Genomic DNA, 11769 nt, shown 5'->3' on the forward strand with positions numbered 1-11769 from the left:
GCCATGTATACCTTACCCATAAGTCGGTGCCAGTGTGTGTTCAGCTAGCCCCGACGCGCGTTTCGCGTTTGGCTTCCTCGGGGGGCCAAATAGAGTATTTCTATTTATGTTGTTATATGTATAATAAAATTTGCTATTACCTTTTTACAATTGCTTTTGGGTTGTTTATACTCCGTTTAGCTGTAGGAAATAGTGTGGCACCAGTGGTTGAAAACACCTGAGTGGTGAATTCAGTGCAGTCCATCTGTCTAGCGGATTGAGGAATTTCCCGGCGACTCTTGTTGACTGTGCCGAGGATAGTGGTTTTCCGGCTAAGCAGTCGTTGTGCAAGTGACAATGATGTAAAGAAATTGTCCGTGGTTACAGTTCTGCCCTCGTCCATGAATGGTTCCATCAGCCTCATCACTACAGTTTCGGACAGCCTCTCCCAGCTGGGACTGGGGTCCTTGCCAAGATATGGGAAGACATTACAGATGTACTTTGATTTCAAGTCGCAAGCCACCCAAAACTTGATGCCGATCCAGCGATGTCAGCGGGTGATCCAGCGACGAAATAAGGTGCTGGCCTTCTAGCTCCGACCAACGATGTCACAGCAGGATCCTGATCGCTGCTGCGTGTCAAAGTCAACGATATCGCTATCCAGGACGCTGCAACGTCACGGATCGCTATCGTTATCGTTGTTAAGTTGTTCAGTGTGAAGGTACCTTAAGGGTCATTTGACCCTTTTTCAGGACTTCAAGGGGGAGCTCGAAATTTCTGGGACTTCTAGTGTTAAGCTAGTCTTAATCGCTCCACAACCTTTTTTCTCCAGGTCCTATGTTCCTGTCCATTTTATCTCAGCTGTATTTAAAGGGGATATCCAGGACTTTAGATTAATAATAAAAAAAAAGTGTCTAAGCACCAACAGGCAGGTAGTTGCTACCTACCTGCCTGTTGTGCCTGACGTCGTTCTTCATCAGCACAGAACAGTCACACACTTCCGCTGTGATCACATCAACAGAGCGGCAGTTTGTCTTCCTGTGACAGGGTGGGTCTACTGGGGTCATGCTGTTTAACAGGTGGCTTTCAACTGCCTAATTGAAGGAAGCCGGCTGTCAATCAGCATGACACCAGTAGTCCCACCCTGTCACAGGAAGAGAAACTGTTGCTCTGGTGTCAGGGAGCTGCTGAATTGCTTGCAGGAGCGGTCAATGACTGGGGCCTGGTACAACAGATAGGTAGTTGCCTCTGTTTGCAACTACCGTACATGCCTTTTTATTTTAAAGTCCTGGATATCCCCTTTAACAGTGTTGTTATTGAAGCCAAAGTTTTGAGGTCTAATGGTCTTTCTGATTCGCTTGACCAGATCATGCAGAGGGCTCATATGCTTCTGATGATGTCACCTTGAAACATGAGGTGCAGCAGTCTGCTGTCTCCTGACTGATGAGCTATTTTTTCCCCAGCTATTGGGACTAACATGGAATGTCTCATGGTCCTGTGTCCCTCAACACTATTAACAATAAAATTGGAATTTTGTGCTTATGGTGCAAACTGCCTCTTCAGAGAGGAAGAGGACTTGAACTCTATAGCACCACCTGTTGGAAGCAGCAATCCTACAAGTCATTATTGACCCTTTAACGAGTCTTCCAGTATGACTTAGGATAAAAGCTAAATCAGAATCTCAGTTTGCAGACACTGTTTCTGGGTATTGCCCCTCGTCAGTGCAAAGTATGAGATCTGATTTGGCTAGTTGAAAGGTTCTGAACTGAGATCTATAATGGAAACGTTAAAACATTTTTTAGCTAAAATACAAAGGAAATGTGTCACCTTTAAGTATAGTCGTTTTAAATATCATTTCATTTTCAACTTCTTTAACTGTTCAAAATAACAGTAATTTTCACCAGGGTGCACAAACTTTTACATGCCGCTGTAGCTCACCAGGTGGAGCCAACACTTTTTACACCTAGTGTCAAGGTGTTGCTTAATATAGTCAATGAGAAAGGGATTTTACAGTTAGTACAAAAACCCAATTTTCTGCCTTACAGCAGATACACTGCAAATTGTCTCTTCAGAGTGGAAGAGGACTAAAACTCTAGTCCTCTTCCTTTCTGAAGAGAGAGTTTGCATATTTCCCAGAGGAGCATTGCGGCTTCAAGTCTCCTCACCCCGACATGCTTATCATGTCACTCTCCGCAAGCAGATACACTGAAACTCTTGTGTATGCATCACATAGGATACCAGACTCTGCTGTATACATCAACATCACATAGGATACACCGACTCTGCTGTATACATCAACATCACAGAGCATTCGTGTATCCTATGTGAGGCATGTCTTCCCTGACCCTTTGCGTGACAGCTTTTAGGTGTCAAGCTGTATCTTATAGAAATAAACTGGTAAATCACTTTTAGGCCAGGGTCACAGTAGCGTAGAATACAGACGAGAGCTATGCGAGAAAACGTCGCATAGCCCTAGGACCAGTGTTAATCTATGGGGCAGCTCACATCATTGTATTTTTCCTCCAGCGTATTCTACTTACATGCATGTAAAATCAATTGTCACAGAGACTCGGCCGAGACTCACCAGTGCAAGCCTATGGGTTGAGATAAAAATCGCACAGCACTCGGACCATGCGAGTGCTGTCCGATTTTGACGCACCGGTGTCCTTTGAAAAGCTCGCAATTCATGTGCCGCATACAGTAAAATCAAACTGACAGGTTCGAAAAGAATAGATAGACTAGACATATACACATAGAATACATAGATATATAGATGTCACTGACACACACATATACTGTATTTTGCAGTTTATAAGACGCACCTCAAATTTTGAAGAGAAAAATAGGAAAAACATTTTTTTTAAATAAAATGGTGGTGCTTCTTACAATCCAGACGTCTTATTGCTTACCGGCGTTGGTGACTGCGGTGAAGCGTTCTTACCGAGGGATCTGGGGGTGGTGCGGTGGTCCTGCGGTGGTGGTACAGTTGCGAGCGGTGGTCCTGCAGTGGTGGTACGGAGACGAGCGATACTGGTACAGCGGCGAGCGGTAGCTCTACGGCGGTGGCATATGGCGGCCACCATTCTTCTACCAGGGTCTGGCTTCTTACTCAGCGCAGATGGAGGAAAGCCGAGATCTCCATCCGCGCCTGCGCTACGTAATAAGTCAGACGCCGGAAGAAAAATGGTGGCTGCCATATGCCACCGCCGCAGGGCTACCACTTGCCACGTACCACCACTGCTTGCCGTCGTACCACCACCGCAGGACCACTGCTCACCACCGTACCACCGCACACCACAGTACCACCGCACACCACAGTACCACCACAACACCCCCAGCTCCGGGCCCGCAGCATTGACCCCTTAGTAAGAACAGTGTTCAGTTTATAAGACTCATCCCCATTTTCCCCCTAATTTTGGGGATCATAAAAGTGCGTCTTATAATCCGAAAAATACGGTATATATGTATATGCAGCTCTGGATAAAATTAAAGGGAACCTGTCACCCCCAAAATGGAAGATGAGCTAAGCCTACCGGCATCAGAGGCTTGTCTACAGCATTCTGGAATGCTTTAGATAAGCCCCTGATGTATCCTGAAAGATGAGAAAAAGAGGTTAGATTATACTCACCCAGGGGCGGTCCAGCTGCGGTCCGGTCCGATAGCCGTCGCGGTCCAGTTCGGGGCCTCACATCTTCTTGCGATGACGTCTTCTTGTCTTCATGCTGCGGCTTCGGCGCAGGCTTACTTTGCCCTGTTGAGGGCAGAGCAAAGTACTGCAGTGCGCAGGTGCCAGGAAAGGTCAGAGAGGCGTGAAGACAAGAAAAGGATGTCATCCTATGAAGATGGGAGGCCCCGGACCGGACCGCGACGCCCATTGGATTAGACCGCCCGCCCATGTGAGTATAATCTAACCTCTTTTTCTTATCTTTCAGGATACATCGGGAGCTTATCTACAGCATTACAGAATGCTGTAGATAAGCCCCTGATGCCGGTGGGCTTAGCTCATCTTCCAATTTGGGGGTGACAGGTTCCCTTTAAGAGACCACTGCAAAATGTTCAGTTTGTCTGATTTTTCTCTTTATAGGTATATTTTTGAGTAAAATGTAAATTGTTCTTTTATTCGATAAACTTCTGACAACATGTCTCCGAGTTTCCAAGCAATACATTTTTTATTTTTTTTCTGACAATGAAAAATGGTCAAAATAAAAAAAAACAAACCAGCGCTTTCAGACCTCAAATAATGCAAACAAAACAAGTTCATAATAATTTTGAAACAACAATACTAATGTTTTAACTCAGGAAGAGTTCAGAAATCAATATTTTGTGGAATAACCATGATTTTTATTCACAGCTTTCATGTGTCTTGGCATGCTTTCCACCAGTCTTTCACACTGCTTCTGGCTCAAAAATTTAAGCAGTTCTTCTTTGTTTAGTGGCTTGTGACTACCCATCATCCTCTTGATTACATTCCTGAGGTTTTCAATTGGGTTCAGATCTGGAGATTGGGCTGCCCATGACAGGGCTTTGATATGGTAGTCTCTTAATTATCAATAAGACGCCCCATTACTAACTCCATAGTCACATTGTAAGAAAACACAGACACCCAGAAAAAAGTCCTTTAATGAAAGAATTACACAAACTCCTTTAATATGCTTAATTAAACCGTACTTACGATTTCACCCATTCCCCCAGTGCCCTCGTTATCTGCAAAAGAGGTAAAAACAAACAAACAACAGTATTCCTCATCTTTCCACAGAGATGCTTTCAATCCATTTGTCCCATGACGGGTCCAACTCTGCTACATCTAGATGGCATGCTGCATGTTGCGACCATGTGTGCTCAGTGTCTCTGTGAACTGCTATTGCCTGTCTGAGGGCACCATGAGCATGAAAAAGTTCTCCTGCTAGCGGTGCCATCAGACAGATCCCAGGAGTTCACAGTCTTTGAACTCGCTTCACCTTTCTGAAGTCAGTGCGAGCGCTGTGGGAAAAATTTCCCCTTGCTAGGCTATTAATATCGATTCGCAGCTGTCTGCATAGCCTTTGCTGGTTTTTAATTGTAAGGGGACTCTACGTCATTTTTTTTCATGGTCCCCCATTTAAATAACCATTAAAGGCAAATTATACAGCTTTGAGCTGATATTAATAACCTGGGAAGCTCCATTACCCCCTTCCCAGTCTATAAACATCTGCCCCCAGCCATCAGCTTTCCCTCTGCTGGTTGTGAAAATTGTATCGGAGCCCACACCATTTTTTTCCCCCCAAAAAATCTTTTATTAATTAAATATATGTCCAGTAATTTGCACACACTCTGTACTAATTGTATTTGTCACTGACATCTATGTATCTACCTATTCCATTTGTATTTATTGTATGTAATCCATTTCTTCTATCCTGTCGGCTCCTACAGTGATTTTACACAACACGGCAGATGAATTACCGGCTTTTCTTCTATCTATCTATGTAATATATATACGGTACATACTGTATATATATATGTGTGTGTCACTCACATCTATATATCTATGTGTATATACAGTGGGTACCCCTTTAAATTTTTCACTCTGTTCAAAAAATTTCATTTTTTCTCATTAATGCACACTCTGCACCCCATCTTGACTGAAAAAAAACAGAAATGTAGAAATTTTTGCAAATTTATTAAAGAAAAACTGACATATCACATGGTCATAAGTATTCAGACCCTTTGGTCAGTATTGAGTAGAAGTACCCTTTTGAGCTATTACAGCCATAAATCTTCTTGGGAATGATGCAACAAGTTTTCCACACCTGGATTTGGGGATCCTCTGCCATTCTTCCTTGCAGATCCTCTCCAGTTCCGTCAGGTTGGATGGGGAACATTGATGGACAGCCATTTTCATATCTCTTCAGAGATGCTCAATTGGGTTTAGGTCAGGGCTCTGGTTGGGCCAGTCAAGAATGGTCACAGAGTTGTTCTGAAGCCACTCCTTTATAATTTTAGCAAACATCTTTAGCAAAGTCTGTGCGGGCTTTCATATGTCTTGCACTGAGGAGAGGCTTCCGTCAGGCCACTCTGGTGTAAAGGCCCAACTGGTGGAGGGCTGCAGTGATGGTTGACTTTGTGGAACTTTCTCCCATCCACCTACTGCATCTCTGGACCTCAGGCACAGTGATTTGGGGGTTCTTCTTTACCTCTCTCACCAAGACTCTTCTCCCACGATTGCTCAGTTTGACTGGACAGCCAAGTCTAGGAAGACTTCTGGTGGTCCCAAACTTCTTCCATTTAAGGATTATGGAGGCCACTGTGCTCTTAGGAACTTTAAGTACGGTAAAAATTCTGTTGTATCCTTGGCCAGATCTGTGCCTTGCCACAATTCTGTCTCTGAGCTCCTTGGCCAGTTCCTTTGATTTCATGATTCTCATTTGGTCTGACATGCCTTGTGAGCTGTGAGGTCTTATATAGGCAGGTGTGTGCCTTTCCAAATCAAGTCCTATCTGTTGAATTAAACACAGCTGGATGCCAATCATGAAAATCCACTAAGAAACCCAAGTATAAATAGTAAATCAAACCCCCCTTCATCACCCCCTTAGTTAGGGAAAATAATAAAATGAAAAAAATGTATTTATTTATATTTTCCCATTAGGGTTAGGGTTGGGGCTAAAGTTGGGGTTGGGATTACATTTACGGTTGGATTAAAGTTGGGATTTGGGTTAAGGGTGTGGTTAGGGTTATGGTTGGGATTAGGGTTAGGGGTGTGTTGGGGTTAGGGGTATGGTTGGGATTAGGGTTAGGGGCGTGTTCGGGTTAGGGTTGTGGTTAGGGTTGGGATAAGGGGTAGGGGTGTGTTGGGGTTAGGGTTTCAGTTAGAATTGGGGGTTTCCACTGTTAAGGCACATCAGGGGCTCTCCAAATGCGACATGGCGTCCGATCTCAATTCCAGCCAATTCTGCGTTGAAAAAGTAAAACAATGCTCCTTCCCTTCCGAGCTCTCCTGTGTGCTTAAACAGGGGTTTACCCCCACATATGGGGTATCAGCGTACTCAGGACAAATTGGACAACAACTTTTGGGGTCCAATTTCTCTTGTTACCCTTGGGAAAATAAAAATTTGGGGGCTAAAAAATAATTTTTGTGGGAAAAAAAAGGATTTTTTATTTTCACGGCTCTGCGTTATAAAGTGTAGTGAAACACTTGGGGGTTCAAAGTTCTTACAACACATCTAGATAAGTTCCTTGGGGGGGTCTAGTTTCCAGTATGGGATCACTTGTGGGGGTTTCTACTGTTTAGGTACATCATTCCAAACGGCGCTCCTTCCCTTCCGAGCTCTGCTGTGCGCCCAAACGGTGGTTCCCCCCAAGTATGGGGAATCAGCATACTCAGGACAAATTGGAAAACAGCTTTTGGGGTCCAATTTCTCTTGTTACCCTAGGGAAAATACAAAAGTGGGGGTAAAAAATATTTTTTGTGAAAAAAAAGATTTTTTTATTTTCACAGCTCTGCGTTATAAACTGTAGTGAAACATTTGGGGGTTCAAAGTTCTCACAACACATCTAGATAAGTTCCTTGGGGGATCTAGTTTCCCATATGGGATCACTTGTGGGGGGTTTCTACTGTTTAGGTACATCAGGGGCTCTGCAAACACAATGTGACGCCTGCAGAACATTCCATCTAAGTCTGCATTCCAAACGGCGCTCCTTCCCTTCAGAGCTCTGCAATGCACCCAAACGGTGGTTCCCCCCACATATGGGGTATCAGCGTACTCAGCACAAATTGGACAACAACTTTTGGGGTCCAATGTCTCCTGTTACCCTTGGGAAAATACAAAACTGGGGGCTAAAAAATAATTTTTGTGGAAAAAAAAAAAAAGATTTTTTATTTTCACATCTCTACGTTATAAACTGTAGTGAAACACTTGGGGGTTTAAAGTTCTCAGAACACATCTAGATAAGTTCCTTAGGGGGTCTCCTTTCCAAAATGGTGTCACTTGTGGGGGATTTCAATGTTTAGGCACATCAGGGGCTCTCCAAACGCGACATGGTGTCCTATCTCAATTCCAGTCAATTTTGCATTGAAAAGTCAAACGGCGCTCCTTCCCTTCCGAGCTCTGCCATGCGCCCAAACAGTGGTTTACCCCCACATATGGGGTATCAGCGTACTCAGGACAAATTGACAAATTGTACAACAACTTTTGAGGTCCAATTTCTTCTGTTACCCTTGGTAAAATAAAACAAATTGGAGCTGAAGTAAATTTTTTGTGAAAAAAAGTTAAATGTTCATTTTTTTTTTTTTAAACATTCCAAAAATTCCTGTGAAATACCTGAAGGGTTAATAAACTTCTTGAATGTGGTTTTAAGCACCTTTAGGCCATGTTCACACTTTGCAGTTTTTACCGCGGAACCGCGGCAATTTTGATGCTGCGGGTCCGCATCAGTTTCCATAGCGTTTCCATTTACATGTAAACCCTATGGAAACCGCAAACCGCTGTGCACATGCTGCGGGAAAAACCGCGCAGAAACGCAGTGGTTTACATTCCGCAGCATGTCACTTCTTTAGTGCAGAATCGCTGCGATTCTGCACACATAGGAATGCATTGAACCGCTTACTTCCCGCATGGGGCTGTGCCCACGTTGCGGGAAGTAAGCGGTTAATGTGCAGGTGGTACCCGGGGTGGAGGAGAGGAGACTCTCCTCCAGGCCCTGGGAACCATATTTGGGGTAAAAAAAAAGAATAAAAATAAAAAATCATGTTATACTCCCCTCTCAGCGCTGCACGCGGCCGGCCGGTCAGAGTTGCTGTGCGAACAGGACCTGTGGTGACGTCGCAGTCACATGACCGTGATGACGCCCGGGTCACATGACCGTGACGTCACGAAGGTCCTTCTCGGCACAGCAACTTTGGAACCGGAGCGCCGCGTGCAGCGCCGAGGAGATCCGGACATCGGAGGGTGAGTATAACCAATTTTTATTATTTTTAACATTACTATTGATGCTGCATATTGCTGCATATGCAGCATCAATAGTATAGGAGTAATCCCGCAGCGGAAATCGCAAAACAAACCGCGATAAATCTGCAGGGATAACCGCAGCGGTTTTGCCCTGCAGATTTATCAATTCCGCTGCGGGAGAACACGCAGAGGGACGCCGCAAAGTGTGAACGTGGCCTTAGGGATGACGTTTTTAGAATGGTGTCACTTTTGGGTATTTTCTATCATATAGACCCCTCAAAGTTACTTCAAATGTGATGCGGTCCTTAAAAAAAATGGTATTGTAAAAATGAGAAGTCGCTGGTCAACTTTTAACCCTTGGAACTCCCTAACAAAAAAAATGTTGGTTCCAAAATTGTGCAGATGTAAAGTAGACATGTGGGAAATGTTACCTATTAAGTATTTAGTGTAACATATCTGTGTGATTTAAGGGCATGAAAATTCAAAGTTGGAAAATTGTGAAATTTTCTAAATTTTTTCACAAATAAACACGTCATATCAAAGAAATGTTACCACTATCATGAAGTACAATATGTCACGAGAAAATATTGTTAGAATCACCGGGATCCGTTGAAGCATTCCAGAGTTATTACCTCGTAAAGGGACTGTGGTCAGAATTGTAAAAATTGGCCTGGTCATTAACATGCAAACCACCCTTGGGGGTAAAAGGGTTAACAGATGCCCTTCACAAAAAATTGTTCTACCTTGTGCATATTCTGAATATTTGTCCAGGTGGGTAAAATGAACTTTTTTTTCGAATATCCATACCGTTAGGAGGCAGAGATGGGTTGTCCACTATAAAATGCCGATTTCTAACACTGCATTTTTACCAGTTCCTGTTTTCTACTTTTCCTAGTGCTTTGCACACAAGAAATTATCTGCCTGGAGCAGACCGAACCATATGGACCTATAGTCATCACACCGGGAAGACTCTATTCAGACAGCTGAGGATGCAAGTTTTAATGGTTTTTATCTGATGTGAAATTGTTTTTACTAATTTATGTATTCTTTTATAAGATTGTTAGAAAGTTTTATACAGAATAAAAATGTTTTTCTTGTATTTTGTTTAGGTTACACAAAATCAGCTTTGAAGTTGAGCTTTTAACTTTTCATACTCCTGTTAAAAGTCAGTTTGTATATCTTTGTATGGTATTATTCATGATAGAAAAGAGCCTCTACGGAAAGAAGAAATACTTGACTTCTAGCACCACCTATTGGATGTAGTAATTAATTATTGACCCTTTACTAAGCCTTAAGGATCAATATTGACTTATAGGATTAGGATTGCTATATCCAACATATAGCACTAGAAATCAAGTCATTTTTCTCTCTAAGGCCTCTTTCACACTTCAGTCTTTTGGCGTCAGTCTGAAACCGCCATTTTCCTCAAATAGCGGATCCGCCATTTTTTTTTGGCGGATCCGCTATTTTCCCATAGACATGCATTAGCGACGGATTGTGGTGGATGGTCGTCTGTTCCATCCGCCATGCGACGGATCCGTCAAAATTTGGCAGACGTTGCCTAGACATTGACGGACATTATAACGTTTTTTGTCTGCGCCGAAATGGCGGTTCACGATGGATCCGTTGCGTCCGCCATTCCATAGAATGGCCGCCTATGGGCGACGGATCCGTCGCGACCGTCATTTCGGCGGATCCGTCGCCCCAATCCGCTTTTTCAATTGCGCATGCTCCAAAAAGTAGATACTTTTCCCAGACAACCCCCAAGTAACTGATCCGTCAAAAAAACGGATCCGTTAGAACCGTTTTCTCAACAATTGTGACGGATCCATCGATCCGTCACTATGTCGGAGCAGACTGACGCCAAACAACTGAAGTGTGAAAGAAGCCTAACAAGGCTATATGTATATGTAAATTCCAAGTGGAGCATTGTTTGGCCTTAAAGTCTCACTCCGCCGGATTGGCACTCTCCACTTGGATGACCGTTTCCTCTTTAGACCATATAACATTGCATATAGAAACATACCTGTTTTGTTTAACCTTCTGACCATTTGTCATGTTGTAGAGCACAGATAAGTTGTCATTTGTGTAACACCCTATATAACTGAAATGCTCGTACTCACTGAAATATTGAGAAAGACCACCCGTTTCACTCATAGACCCATAAGGACCAGGTTATTTTTTTATCCCCGTCTTCCAAGAGTAATATTTTTTTTAATTTACTGCAATGAAAAACAGGAAAAAATAATTTGTGGAGTTGAATGGACCTTCCCTTCCCCCAGCAATTCTGCCATTATTTTTTGTATTTAATTTTTCGAAGTAAAATTGTCGTGTTAGCTATATTATGCAGGATGTAGTTCAACGACAGATATATATATATATATGTGTTTTTTTTAAAGTTTTTCAAAAAATAAAAAAAAAATTTGCCCTATTACCATTTTTTGAGACTCAAACCTTTATTTTGTGGTTATTAAAACTGGGTCAGATCATGTGTTTTTCAAGGAGTTTGCTATAGTGACCAATGCCTCAGGATGTGACAGGAAAATCGGTGCACGCCTTAATAAATGTGGTGTGAAAGTGGTAAATAACAAGGTGTATTAGAAAGCTGCATAGCACCTCATTATGCAATGAAGCTGCTTTAAAAAAATGAAAATACCCTTTAGAAGTAACTTATTTTTTTCTTTTACGTTTGCCTTTTTTGTCCTTGTTTTGTTCTTGAGTACTATACTGTAGACGCCATCAAGAATAACTAGGGCTTCTTTAATGGCCTTAACAAAACCTCTATGTTTATTGCTTTAGCTTGAACAGCAAAAACAGCCAATCGTGACATTTCATTCTTCTTAGACATTTGTGTCCATCAACAAAACAG

General features: G+C 42.8%; 1 protein-coding gene across 1 annotated transcript in view; it reads left to right on the forward strand.

The window, feature by feature from the left end:
• REC8 (REC8 meiotic recombination protein) overlaps nucleotides 1-11245 on the forward strand; it is a 217059-nt gene extending 205814 nt beyond the window's left edge. The window contains exon 19 of the mRNA XM_077299528.1: nucleotides 9796-11245. Coding sequence (XP_077155643.1) covers nucleotides 9796-9887 — 92 coding nt within the window. The 3' untranslated portion in view covers nucleotides 9888-11245. The remainder of the gene's footprint in view (nucleotides 1-9795) is intronic.
• The last annotated feature ends 524 nt before the right edge of the window (nucleotides 11246-11769 follow it).

This window comes from Ranitomeya variabilis, chromosome 1 (assembly GCF_051348905.1).
Source record: "Ranitomeya variabilis isolate aRanVar5 chromosome 1, aRanVar5.hap1, whole genome shotgun sequence".
Taxonomy (NCBI): Eukaryota; Metazoa; Chordata; class Amphibia; order Anura; family Dendrobatidae; genus Ranitomeya; species Ranitomeya variabilis.